General features: G+C 39.9%; 1 protein-coding gene across 7 annotated transcripts in view; it reads left to right on the top strand.

The window, feature by feature from the left end:
- RNF103 (ring finger protein 103) overlaps positions 1 to 14,358 on the top strand; it is a 34,882-nt gene extending 20,524 nt beyond the window's left edge. For 5 of the 7 annotated variants that reach the window (XM_054728224.1, XM_028131802.2, XM_054728225.1 and 2 more), the window contains one exon: positions 525 to 3,039. In XM_054728224.1, coding sequence (XP_054584199.1) covers positions 525 to 2,097 — 1,573 coding nt within the window. In that variant the 3' untranslated portion in view covers positions 2,098 to 3,039. Of the gene's footprint in view, positions 1 to 524; positions 3,040 to 8,898; positions 9,003 to 14,157 lie in introns of those variants that run through there. The other 2 variants (XM_054728228.1, XM_054728229.1) reach the window with 2 other exon arrangements.
- Positions 14,359 to 14,812: the final 454 nt, after the last annotated feature.

Raw genomic sequence — 14,812 nt, 5'->3', positions numbered from 1 at the left:
TACTTTAGTTCCTACTTGGTTCTACTTTAGTTCCCAAGCCTTTCACAAAATCTTCATCAGTTCAAACTTCCAATGATATTTCCTTTTCTGAGCAGTTTCTTTACATATTTAGTAATGGAATATATACAGTTTTATACTTGTTTTGTTTCCTTAATATGATTTTAAATTCCTGGTGAGCAGGAATTATTTTTCTATTATCTTTTGGATCGTATTGACACTAATGCAGTTAGTAGGTTCATAATAGATGCTGAAGTATTTGCTGATTCCTTACTTTTCAAGCTACATTTTCTTAAAAAGAGAGATAAAACGAAAAAAACTACAAAAAGAGAGCTTACTTTTCAAACTCTTGTACAAACTGTGAGATACTGATAATACTTTTGATTTTGTAGAGTTTATTTGGTTTGGGGGAGAGAGTATCTTTCAAGTTCTAAAGAACTTTGTCAGGAGAAGACAGATTGTTTGCACAATACTGAGGAAGCTTATCGAGCAGCCCAGCTGTTTACTTACAGTTTACTCTCTTACAGATACTGCAAGAGAAGAGGTTGGGTGCGATCCACACTCATTATGTCTGTTCCACAAACAAGTACTTCTAAAGGGAAAGTCATGCTTAAAGAATACAGTGGACGCAAGATTGAAGTAGAACACATTTTTAAGTGGATAACTACTCATGCAGCTTCTCGGATCAAAACCATTTATAATGCTGAACATTTAAAAGAAGAATGGAATAAAAGTGATCAATATTGGGTAAAAATATACCTGTTTGCAAACCTTGACCAACCCCCAGCTTTCTTCTCTGCACTAAGTATAAAGTTTACTGGAAGAGTTGAGTTTATTTTTGTTAATGTGGAAAATTGGAACAACAGGAGTTATATGACAGATATTGGTATATATAATATGCCATCATACATACTTAGAACTCCTGAAGGAATTTACAGATATGGAAATCACACAGGTGAATTTATATCCCTTCAGGCCATGGATTCATTTTTGCGCTCATTACAACCTGAAGTAAACGATCTGTTTGTTTTGAGCTTGGTTCTAGTTAACCTTATGGCTTGGATGGACTTATTTATCACACAAGGAGCTACCATAAAGAGATTTGTGGTTCTCATAAGCACTTTAGGAACATATAATTCTCTATTAATTATTTCCTGGCTACCAGTGTTGGGCTTTTTACAGCTCCCTTACTTAGATAGCTTTTATGAATATAGCTTAAAATTGTTGAGATATTCTAATACAACCACACTGGCTTCATGGGTAAGGGCGGACTGGATGTTTTATTCTTCACACCCAGCCCTGTTTCTCAGTACATACCTTGGACATGGTTTACTAATTGATTACTTTGAGAAGAAGAGACGACGCAACAACAATGATGACATCAATGCCAATAACTTAGAGTGGTTATCAAGTCTATGGGACTGGTACACCAGCTACCTCTTCCACCCGATTGCTTCTTTTCAGAACTTCCCTGTGGAATCTGATTGGGATGAAGACCCTGACTTATACTTGGAGCGATTAGCTTTCCCTGACCTTTGGCTTCACCCTTTGATACCAACTGATTATATAAAAAACTTACCAATGTGGCAATTTAAGTGTCTGGGAATCCTGTCCGAAGAGGAACTGTCGGAGAGTTCTCACGATATTGAAAATGACTCAGATGTCGAGAGCATAGACACTTTTAACAGTGAGAAGGAAGTATTTGAAGATAAACAAAGCATAATTCACAATTCTCTCGGAAGAGTAAGTCACTGTGGTGCTGAGGCTTGTTCATGTGCCAATAATTATTGTCAGACCAGCCTACATGAAAGGAAAGGGAGGTCATATGGATCGTATAACACTAATGAAGATATGGAACCTGATTGGTTAACTTGGCCTGCTGATATGCTGCACTGTACTGAATGTGTTGTTTGTCTAGAGAATTTTGAAAATGGATGTTTGCTAATGGGATTGCCTTGTGGTCATGTATTTCATCAGAATTGCATTGCGATGTGGTTGGCTGGGGGCCGACACTGTTGCCCTGTTTGCCGGTGGCCTTCTTATAAAAAAAAGCAGCCATATGCACAACATCAGCCCCTGTCAAATGATGTCCCATCTTAACCATGTGCAATTTGTCCTTTATAAGCTTTGAGTATCTTCAGCTTGCCTTTTTAATGTTAGTCACAATGTTTTTGTGGTTTGAAGTTTAGTTTAATGTTAGTGCAGTGACAGGAAATACACATTATACTAATGTTGATGACAATTATTTGGTTGCCTGTGTGTCAATTGAATGCATACTTAATTGTAAAGATTTTTATTTACAACATTGGCAATTGAGAAGTTAATGTTTTTTGTAAGCACAAAAGTATGATAGAAATTTATCCTAGCAAGACTTTATAAAGTAGGATCAAAACCTAATGAAATTGAGGCAGTTTCTTATCCTAAATGTTTCCGCCCTTTTTACAATATCTGTCCAGCATCTCTTGGTTAAATAATGTATGCTCTGAGACATGAAATTAAAACAGATCTATGAAATAAATTATTTTAAAACCAAAAGATTATAGCTTTTCCAATGTTAAATTGTTTTTTATAAGGTGTCTGAATTTTATAGGCATTTTATTGATTTGTTAGTTTCACAGATAAGGCAAATATGATTCTTGACTCATGGGGAAAATAAAGGCAGAAATTATGTGCTAACACTGGCCAGAGGTGATGTTAGTCAGTCTTTTAGGTTGATTAGCTTTAATGAGAAGGAATTTTATGGTGGGCTTTTTTTTATAAGTTTTAAATCATTTATTAGTATTTACCAAATCTAAGTAAAATCAACTATAGTAATTAGCCTCACATAGATTACTTTATGTCTTTTTCCTGCTTTTACTTTGAAAAATTTCAAAACTACAGAGACATTGGGAAACACAGTAAAATAAGCATTCATTTCTCTAATTCACCAAGCATTTACATTCTGTTACATTTGCTTTCTGTCCTCTCTGTATATATTTATCTTTTTATTTCTTTGGTTGTTTTTTCTGATCCCTTTGAAAATAAATTTCAGTCTTCATGGTGCTTTATAGCTAAATATATCACTATCTCCCAAGAGCAAAGGCATTTTTTTTTAACATAACCAGCATACCATTATCATACCTAACAAATTTAACATCTAATATCTAATACATCATCTATATTCCCCAATTGCTCTCAAAGTATTTTTTATCTTTATGTGGTTTTGTTTTGTTGTGAACTGGGAAAGGTTTATGCCTTGAGTTTAGTATCCTTCCATTTCATTCTTTCCTCCAGAGCAGTTTCTCTTCCTCTTTTAAAAGTTGTTAAATTTTTTTTTGTCTTAGCTAATACATTTTTGAAGAATACAGACTAGTTGGCTTACAGAATGTTCTGCATTCTGGATTTGTTTTAGTGTTTCTTCATGATTAGATGTAAATTAAAGATTTTGCCTAGATTACGTGTACTTCCCATTTGCTTGACATCAGGAGGCACATGATGTCAATTTGTCTCACTTTATCTTAAGAATCTGTGAGGCCATGTGAATATCCTGTTTGTCAATAACCTTTAGCTAGCCAGTTGGGCTCAGTGGATAGAGCGTCGGCCTGCGGACTTGAAGGGTCCCAAGTTCGGTTCCGGTCAGAGGCACATGCCCGGGTTGCAGACTTGATCCCCAATCAGGGGGGCATGCAGGAGGTAGCCGATCAATGATTCTCTCTCATCATTGATGTTTCTCACTCTCACTCCCTTTCCCTTCCTCTCTAAAATCAATAAAAACATATTTAAAAATAACCTTTAATCCAGTGTTTTAATATCCATTGATGATTATTAACCTGGATCAGTTATTAAACAGAAGTTTAGCTGGCATTTTTGTGTGTGTGAAGCTTTCCATTTTCCACTTTTCTTTCTTTCACATTTGAATGTTACTGTGGACTCACAGATTCTTTTTATATTCAATGTGTCAAAATTCATTATTCTTGTACTCAAATCATCCCAAATTTGGTGAGAGTCCCTCTAAGCCAACTCTTGTATCCTATTGGCATTTCCTTGCTTTTTGATGCAAGGTGTTTCAGGCTCATTTTGCAGTTTCCCTAGCCCAGCCCTGTAATCGCCATTTCTTCAAAAGGCCCAAGTTTCATGGTGAACTTTTATTGACTGCCCCCCAAAACAGCAAGAAAAATTAACATCCTGGATTGCTGCTGAAATGTTTCTTTCTGGTGCACTGAGCCTCATTTTCATACACTAATGGAAATAGTGAAGATTAACAGTTTCTTTGTATTAATCTCTGGGAACTTTAAATTTTAAAAAGGGCAAACACTGCGCTGGCGAGTGTGGCTCAGTTGGTTCAGCATCGTCCTGTGCACTGAAAGGTCATGCACTGAGGGTCATGCAGGAGGCAGCCGATTGATGTTTCTCTCTCACATCTGTTTTTCTCTCAAATCAATAAAAACAAATTTAAAAGAAAAAAAGGGATACACTGCTCCTTGTGTTCTAATTTTACTTTTGAAAAAAAGTAATCGTGTTATTGTAAATGTTACTGTTTCCCAGAGTTCCACCATTGGTCCACTTCTCTTTTCTCGACAGCAGCAGTTCTCAACTTGTGGGTTGCGACAGCAGCGGTCTCGACTCACAGGTTGAGAACTGCTAGCAGGGTCGCCTAAGACCATCGGAAAACACAGATATTTACATTACTATTCATAATAGTAGCAAAATTACAGTTATGAAGTAGCAACGAAAATAATGTTATGGTTGGGGGTCACCACAACATGAGGAACTGTATTAAAGGGTCGCGGCATTAGGAAGGTTGAGAACCACTGCTCCAAGGCATGCTCTAGCTGGGATCTCCTCTGGAAACGCAGCTCATCCTCCTCAACAGGGAGCTGCCTATTATGGAAAGATTAACAACCTTGTTGCAGAAACCAGAGCCAGAAACCATAGCTGGCCCTTTGAAGACCCCCAGCCTTTGCATACATACCCACAGGCCATTACAAATCTCCAGCCTCATTACCTGTAAACTGCCCTTTTGGCATACCCTTTTTGTCTATTTCCCCATGTACCTGGTAATCTTTGTCCTTCTACCCAATATCAGCAGCTGGCTTGTGGTGGAGGGCAGAGCAGATTTTTGTGGATGACCTGCTGCTCTCCCATATTGCCCGCAATATTGGAATAACTGCTCATATAGGATTCAACCCTGTCTCTGCTTAATTGGCTCAAGTAGTGACAGGCAGCACAAACCCACTGATTGTCCGTTTACAAGAACTCAGGACAAGCAAGATAGTTAAAGATGTGACTAGGACACAGCTTTCAAGTTTGAATGTCTTCAGGGCCCAGGGAAACAGTTTGAGTAAGGAGCGGTGGGAGCAACAATGTGTATGCTCCGCCTAAAGGTATTCAAATATTTTTTAGAAGATCATCTCAGCAAATCAAAGCTGGTGGGAGCCTCTGTAGTCTCTGGATAACATTCTGTCTTGCTCAGGGCTCTTTCTACCATATGTTTGCTTGGGATTGTGTTTGTGGAAAAGACAGCTATAGGAAAATACCTGCTGTAAAAATTATGTGGCCTTTTATGTTGGTGCTAAATTGCATACTTGTTATTGTCAAGTCCTTTTAGTTTATGTGTATGATGGGATAATAGGCCCTTTGGAGCTTGAATATTCTTACTTACAGTCTTTTAAAATATACTCTTAGTATTGACATAGTGCAGTGATGGCGAACCTATGACACGCGTGTCAGCACTGACACGCGTAGCCATTTCTAATGACACGCGGCCGCTGAGGCGGCCGCATGCCGAGGATGAAACATTTGCGAAATAATGTTTTTTTCCTCAAAGTGACACACTACCCGAATTATGCTCAGTTTTTTGGCGAAGTTTGACACACCAAGCTCAAAAGGTTGCCCATCACTGACATAAAGGATACCTAACTGAATTTATAGCATACACTGTTGTGGGGTCGAACCCTGGAGTCAAAAATAAGACCACCGGAGGCTGCTGATTGATTAAAAAAGCAGGCAAGGATTTATTGAACTGGCCAGGACGGCCGCCCTCACGACCGTGCCGTCCCAGGTGTAGGCAGTCCTTTTAAAGGTCCAAACCACAAAAATTTTCCTTTGTTCTAAATTCTAAATTCTAAAGGCTGGGAACAGCCCGCAGGGGGGTTCCCAGCCCCTGCTGGACATTATTGGAATGTGGCCCTATCTTGCAAAAGCAGGTTTTTACAGAAGCAGACCCAAGCGGACTCAGTAATCTCTAAAGGTTATCTACAGTTTCTACTCCTGGAGCTACTGAGTCAGTGGGAATCCATCTCCTGTAGTTCTGGTCCACAGGCACAGGAAAATGACCTCTGTGTCTCCAGGTCTCAGTCTGGAAGCTGAGGTAACCACCCTATTGTCCAAGCAAGCAAGTGTGTGCAGAAGCCAGAATAGCAGGGTTAAAATTCAAACAGCAGTTTTTACCTAAGTATGGTTGCTACCATACTTCATACACTACTTAATTAACAAAAGTAAGCTTAAAAATAGAAAAGCACCCAAAAAGATGTAAAATTTCAGGTACTAGTGTTTTCTTATTTGTTGTTTATTTTTGTTTTTTAAGCTTTATTGAGATATAATTGAAATATAGCATCATGTAAGTTGAAGGTGCACAATGTAAGTTGATACATTTATATATTGCAATATGATTAGCACTGCAGCATTAGCTAACTCCTCCATCACATCACATAATTACCATTTCTTTTTCTGTGCCAAGGACATTTAAGATCTACTCTATCAGCAACTTTCAAGTATATAATACAATACTGTTAACTACAATCACAATGCTGTGCATTACATCCCCCAAATTTATTCCCCTTCTAACTGGAAGTTTGTATACTTCGACCACTTCCCCATTTTTGCCTTTTGATTCCACATAGAAGTGATATCATACAGTTTTGTCTTGCTGTCTGACTTATTTTACTTAGCATAATGCCCTCACGGTCCATGCATGTTGTCACAAATGGCAAGATTTCCTTCTTTCTCACGGTTGAATAATAGGCTGTTGTATATATACTAGTATAGATACTATGTCTTCTTTCCCCATTCATTAATTGATGACATCTAATATTTTTATACGCATCTAAGAATGAATGAAGAGCCATGCAGATGCTTACTCAGAGAAAATGTATTCTTACTTTACATAGAATTTGAAGGGCTTAGTGACCTAGCTTCCTAGTCTGTAGAATAGAAGCTCCATGTAAAGAGACTATGGAATAGGGGTGGATCCTGCTAAAGGCAGGCTAGGCAAAGAAGGTATTATTACAATAGTTTGATAGTAAGGGGTAAAAGTATTAAGGAGGGGGAAAAAGACCAAAACAAAAAACAGTAGTGTGTGGCCAGGGAGTACAATGGCAAATAATTTCCTGAGCGGATATCACTGACTTGTCAAGAATAACTCTGTGTCATCACACACAAGAACATTTTACCAGCACTATCTGCAAAAGAAGTCAGAAAATTCATTTGATGATATTCAAAATTGTTAACTTTAAAACATTTTAACAAAGTGAAAAGTTTCTGTTTCTTGGAAAACCCATTTAGAGGCACAGAAACCTTGTTCCTTGTCTCCCTTATAAAAGGTTAATGCCTAACAGTCTTTGCTTTGCCATAAACCATGCCATCGGTTGTATATTAGAAAAATAACTTTCATACACAGTGTCACACAGTCAGTGTCACAACTGTTAGTAAAATCCCTTGCTCTTTTCATTTGGCAAAGTACTTTGAGACCATTGACTATTTGTTGGTAAAGCAGAGTCTGCTGACATGTTTCCACAGGGGTAACTTATTTGGAGCTTTCTTAAGTCCTGTCGCAAAGACAAAGCAGGGTTTCAGACACAGCAAAAGTGAAATTCTGATATTTTCAGGGCTGCTTCTGTTTTTATTGTTTAAATGTTCTCCATTTCATTTTACTGAATTCCTGAGCCACATTGCTAAAACAACAGGTTTCTGGAACAAAATACCTCAAGCTGACTCTTGGCTTTCTTGCCAGAGGCTGGTATGGGAGACACCTCTTAAAACGCCAAACACAGCAGTATCTTGGGCTTTTAAAACAGCAGAGTTCAGCCCTAACCGGTTTGGCTCAGTGGATAGAGCATCAGCCTGTGGACTGAAGGGTCCCAGGTTTGATTCTAGTCAGGGGCATGTACCTTGGTTGCAGGCACATCCCCAGTGGGAGGTGTGCAGGAGGCAGCTGAATCAATGTTTCTCTCATTGATGTTTCTAACTCTCTATCCCTCTCCCTTCCTCTCTGTAAAAAAATCAATAAAAATATATAAAAAAAAAAAAAAAAAAAAAACAGCAGAGTTCAAATGATTTGTTAGTATAGAACGTGGTGGACTGTGACCAATTTTGATGTATATTGCTTTGCTTTGCTTTAAAACACCTCATTTTGTTTGATGAGAGAGAAAAAAGAATGCAGTTCTTACAGTTTTCCTGGTTAAAATAATAGAATCTAAGTGTTGGAAGCAAAGGCCATGTTCTCCAATCTTCTATCTTAATTTAGATTGTTGTTGTCCCTGTAATGACTCAATTGGCACACTCATCACCTAACAAAAAGCTTGCTACATTTGCAAAAGTCTAAAAACAGTCCACCTGCCAGGACCCACAGAAAAGCATGCAGTTAACTGGCAATGTAGCAACAGCAGGTGCTGAAAGCCGAGATTTGGACACTTAGTTGGACACTCCCTGTCACCACCTTTGGGAAAGAGAATGAATCAGGAGTTTACCTGTTGAAAAAGCTTAATTTGAAACATAAATATTTACATTTACTCATCACACTAATACATATTTAACCAGGAGTTTCATTCAGAGAGAAACCTGTGAACTGTAAGGTATTACATGTACATCCTCATGAGTTCAGCTCCAAACTCATTCTATTATCCTGTACATCTATCTCCAAAGCAGGGAACAGAAGACATGAGAGCAGTTTTCTTCAGCCTCAGCCAAGCATATTCTCTGCTGTCACCGAATGAAGGCAGACTTCATGGCTATGGAAAGGATGAGAGGTAATATGACCAAAACAAAAGAGAGTTTATAGCATAATGTGCACCAGACAGGGTTATACAGAAATTGGAGAAAGAACCCTTTATGTTTTCAAAGTTTTCTAAGGGCTAAAAACCACTGCAATAATTCATTCAGTGCCGAAACCGGTTTGGCTCAGTGGATAGAGCGTCGGCCTGCGGACTGAAAGGTCCCAGGTTCGATTCCGGTCGGGGGCATGTACCTTGGTTGCTGGCACATCCCCAGTGGGGGGTGTGCAGGAGGCAGCTGATCCATGTTTCTCTCTCATCGATGTTTCTGACTCTCTATCCCTCTCCCTTCCTCTCTGTAAAAAATCAATAAAATAAAAAAAAAATAATTCATTCAGTTATATTCCTTTAACTCTAAGGCAAAAATTAACTGACTCATTTAGGGGAAATATATGTGTTTTATTTAGAATCTGGTAATCAGAGACATAGAGTTTGTTTAAACAGCTTGGAGTTTTTAGCCAAGGAGAATGTGGTGTTAAGTATGTTGCTTATTTATCTGAGAATGATTTCATAGCCTGAATGCATACTAGTGTTTCCTGATATATCATTATTCCTATAGGGCAAACCAAAGGTGGGAAGTGGGAAAGGATTTCAATGCCTCATAACAGGTACTAATCAATTAAAAACAGTGCAAGAAAAAGATGGAGCAAATAAATAGTACCTTCAGCCCTAACCGGTTTGGCTCAGTGGATAGAGCGTTGGCCTGCAGACTCAGGGGTCCCGGGTTCGATTCTGGTCAAGGGCATGTACCTTGGTTGTGGGCACATACCCAATAGGGAGTGTGCAGGAGGCAGCTGATCAATGTCTCTCTCTCATTGATGTTTCCGGTTCTCTATCCCTCTCCTTTCCTCTCTGTAAAAAAAATATTAAAATATATTTTAAAAAATAGTACCTTTGCCGAAACCGGTTTGGCTCAGTGGATAGAGTGTCGGCCTGCGGACTGAAAGGTCCCAGGTTCGATTCCGGTCAAGGGCATGTACATTGGTTGCGGGCACATCCCCGGTAGGGGATGTGCAGGAGGCAGCTGATCGATGTCTCTCTCTCATTGATGTTTCCAGCTCTCTATCCCTCTCCTTTCCTCTCTGTAAAAAATCAATTAAATATATTTTAAAAAATAGTACCTTCACCATCTAGTCTTTTAATCACTTTCAGCCATTTAGGGAAAATACATTCTTTTTTTCCCTTTAGTTGAAGCTTTTACAAGGGCAACATATATCCATAAAACTATATAAATCTTAAATGTGCATATTATTCATTTATCACAAAGTCAACACATCACCCAAATAAGGAAACAGAATTACCACATCCCAGAAATCTCCCATGATTCCTTTATAGTCACTACTTTCACCATCCTCTCCAAAGGTAACCTCTCTGATAACTTCTAAAATAATAGATTAGTTTTGCCTATTTTTAAATGATTCTCTTAGAATCATATAACATGTAGTATTTTGTATATAGTTTTATTTAAAATTATGTTTGTGAGGTTCATCTCTATTGTGGATAGTAGAAGTCTGTTCATTTTCATTACTTTTACATTGTATGAGCATGCCACAATTTTCCAGCTTTTGACAATTACAAATAATGATGCTATGAATATCCTATATAATAAAAGGCTAATATGCAAATTGTACCTATGGGTGGGAGTTCAACCAACTGGGAGTTAGACATGCGCTGACCACCAGGGGACAGTGCAGAACATGGCAGGCATCTGCGATGCGGCACTGGTAGCTGGCAGCAGTGGAGGCCCTGCTGGCTCCACGGGGCCCCGACGAAAGTGGGGGAGGATGGTGGAGCAGGTGAGCGGGTGGCACCAGGCCAAGGCAGATGCAAAGGGAGGCCCCAGCCAGCAGCAGCAGCCGCTAGGGACTCTACCCGTGCATGAATTTCATGCACTGGGCCTCTAGTTCTTATATATGACTTTGGTTCACATGTATTCACGTTTCTATTGAGGGTGGAATTTCTGGGTTATTGAGTATGCCTAAGTTCAGTTTTGGTAGATGTTGACAGTTTTCTAAGTGGTTGTACCAATTTACACCCTCTTCAACAGTATTATGAGTCCTACTTGTTCCACAGTCTTAATAAGACTGATGCTATGATTTGTTTTTTTCATGTTAGCAATTCTGGTGGTTGCACAGATATCTCTCTGTAGTTTTAATTTGCTTTTCTCCAATGACTAATGAGGCTGAGACTTTTATCATATGTTTGTTGGCCATTTGAATTACTACCGCTTTTTTTTTAAGTTCTTGTTCAAATATCTTTTCCATTTTTCTACTGGGTTGCTGTCTGTCTTTTTCTTATTGAATTATAGGAGTTCTTTATATATTCTAGATAATAAGTCCTTTGTCCAATATATGTATTGCAAATATTTCCTCCCAGTCTGTGGCTTTTCTTTTTGGGGTAAAAAAGGATTTCTTAAAAATTATTTTTCCTTGGGAAATTTCAATCATATACAAAAGTAGAGACATTACTATAATGAATCCCCATGTACCCAACTTCAATAATTATCAACTCATGGCCAATCATGTTTCAGTTGTGGCCTCACTAAAAATCACCCTCTTTCATCACCCTTATCTGTCATTTTGCTTCCATTGGCAATCCTTTAAGCCTTTATTACTTCATTCAACATTTGTTTATTCTTTATATATTTACTAGAGGCCCTATGCACAGATTTGTGCACTGGTGGGGTCCCTCGACCTGGCCTGCGAACATCCTCCAAGGGGTCCCGGATTGTGAGAGGGTGCAGGCCAGGCCGAGAGACCCCACCGGAGCACAACTGGGGCTCGGGAGGGACTGCCTGATTGGCCGGACCCCAGCAGCAAGCTAACCTACTGGTCAGAGCATTTGCCCCCTGGTGGTCAGTGCATGTCATAGTGACTGATCGAACAGTCAAACGGTTGGAGGGACAATTAGCATATTAGGCACACACACACACACACACACACACACACACACACACACACACACTAGTGGCCGGGTGCACAAAATTTGTGCATGGGTGGGGGAGGGATCCCTCAGCCCGGCCTGCACCCTCTCCAATCTGGGACCCCTCGGGGGATGTCCGACTGTTGGACATCCCTCTCATAATCCAGAACTGCTGGCTCCTAACCACTCACCTGCCTGCCTGCTTGATCGCCCCTAACCATTCGGCATACCAACCTGCTCGCCCCCAACTGCCCCCTCCCTGCCAACCTGCTCACACCCAGCTGCCCCCACCTGCTGTCCTGCTTGCCCCCAACTGCCCCTCCTTGCCGGCCCCCCCTGCTTACCCCCAACTGCCCCCCTGCTTACCCCCAACTGCCCCCCCCCTGCTGGCCTTCTTGCCCCCAACTGTCCCCCACTGCCAGCCTGCTCGCCCCCAACTGCCCTCCCCTCCTGGCATGATTGCCCCTAGTCGCCTCTGCCTCGGCTTTGCCACCATAGCTTTGTCCAGAAGGTCTCCCAGCCTAATTAGCATTTTATCCTTTTATTAGTATAGATTTATTAGTATAGATTGTATTAAATCCAATTGTGTTAATAATTAAATTTACTGAATATATTTTTGTACTTATATTACCTGAGCCCTCTGCATGTGGTGATTCTGTTGACTAACTACTCCTTCTTGAAATACCTTTCCCATAGGCTTCTCTAGTATTGTTCTACCTGGTTTTCCCTGCTACTTCTCTTATCCTTCCTTCATAATTTCCTTTCTGGAATCTTCTTCATACCTTGCTTCTTCAGAGTTATTGTTCCACCAGAGTTCTGTTTCAATGCTCAATTCGTGTGGGTGGTTAATCCTTACCAGAGAGTATTTTTTTCCATTGATTTTTTTCTTTTTAAGAGAAAGAGTGGAAGGGAGGGGGAGAGATAGAGACACACATCCATTAGTTGTATCCACACATGCCCTGACCGAGGACTGGGGATCAAACCTGTGAACCTTCTGTCCTAAGGCCAGGACTCTAACCACTGAGCCAAATTGGCTAGGGCCATGTGAGTGATTTTATCAGTACTCTTGTCCATGCTGATGGCTTCTGAGTCCACATCTCCAGACCAGAACACACTATTCAATGCCAGATCCCTATATAAAGCTATCTGCTAGGCATTTCACCTGGATGACCCAAAAGCATCCATGGCAGACTTGCTGATTGTCACCCTCCCAAACCCACCACCAATTTATTCTTCCATTAATAATACAATTTTAGCTGAACAAATACCCAGCTATCATCTATATGTCTCAGCCCACATTGTAGTGAGATGTGAACAATGCAATTCTTGCCAATGCAATGTAAGCAAAAGTGATGCATGCCACTTCCAGATCTTGACTTAAAACATGGGTTATGTGTATTACTACTCTCTCTTCTCTACTTCCAACCTGCAAGGTATGGTGATAACTGAAGCAACCTTGAAAGTTAGGTGTGACCAATACACAAAGCTACTTCACCAGCTTAGGTCCCTGCATGACCTCATTGAGCAGAACAGCCTGACTATGGAGATCACTATACTATTCTAAATAAATAAATAAACACACTTTTATTTTATTTAAATTATTGCATTTTGGGGGTCTCTCTGTTACAGCACGTTATTCTTTAACTATTATAGCATCTCAATCATATGATACCCAAACTTTATTAACCATCCATCCACCTAAATGTCCTCTATCAACAGTCCCAGCATGAGTAAAGATTCCTGCAGTTACCTCCTCATCTTTACTCTCTCAGCTCCTACATCCAGTTTTCCCAAGTGCAGTTCATATGACTTCCTAAAAATGATTCACGACTTCTACTTCTGGCCATGGTGGGGTAACTGGTACTAGACCCACTCTCTTGTCACAAATAACTGTAAAACTAAACAAATATATATGAAGACATTGTTTTCAGGCAGTGGACAACAAGCAGTACAAGGCTGACCCCTGAAAGAAGGGAAATTAACCTAGTAAGCCAATGTTTACCCAGCCCTCTGCATGCATAGGGCAATTTCCTGATTGTGGCGCAGAGAGCTCAAGTCCAAGCAAAGCAAAGTGATCTCCCCACTGAGGTTCAGCCATGATGATGCATGTACCTATCATTTATTTTTTGTATTACTGTGTAGTATATCATTGTATGAATATCCCACAATGTATTTATTCATTTGGTTACTGATGGACATTTGTTTCTAGTTTTTGCTGTTGTGAATAAGCTGCTTTGAATATTACTGTAGCCCAGCTGGGATGGCTCAGTGGTCAAGCATCTATCTATGAACCAGGAGGTCACAGTTCGATTCCCAGTCACACCATATGCCCAGGGTTGCAGGCTCGATCCCCAGTGAGGGGCATGCAGGAAGCAGCCAATCAATGATTCTCTCTCATCATTGATGTTTCTATTTCTCTCTCCCTCTCCCTTTCTCTCTCTGACATCAATAAAATATATTTTTTAAAAAGAGACTATCCAGCCTACCATAATATTGAATGTGTAAATTGCATGCTAATCTTCTAGTTCTGATGGTGTTTGGAGACTTTAGTAAAGTATTGCTTAAATATTCCAATTGAATTTTTTTAAATTCAGGCTTTGTCTCTGCTGTGCTCTGGGAAAATACAGGAAGATGTGTAAATTCCCCCATGAGAAGAGTCTTAAGTGGTAGAAATAGTGCTCTAAATGGCATAGTGGGTGGCTGCAGTGATTTCTGTGATTTCTCAGGGAAGGTATGCCTCTAAGCTAGTCAGGCCTCAGGTATCTACTTAACCCTCCCAAGTGGAAACTGTCTCTACTTTGGGGCCACTCATGGAGGATAGAGATTAGTTTATTTTCCAAGGATTCAGCTAACCAATCTCCCTC

Source organism: Eptesicus fuscus, chromosome 16 (genome assembly GCF_027574615.1).
Source record: "Eptesicus fuscus isolate TK198812 chromosome 16, DD_ASM_mEF_20220401, whole genome shotgun sequence".
NCBI lineage: Eukaryota > Metazoa > Chordata > Mammalia > Chiroptera > Vespertilionidae > Eptesicus > Eptesicus fuscus.
Note: the sequence above shows the minus strand (reverse complement) of the source record. Positions and strands in the feature narration are given on the sequence as shown.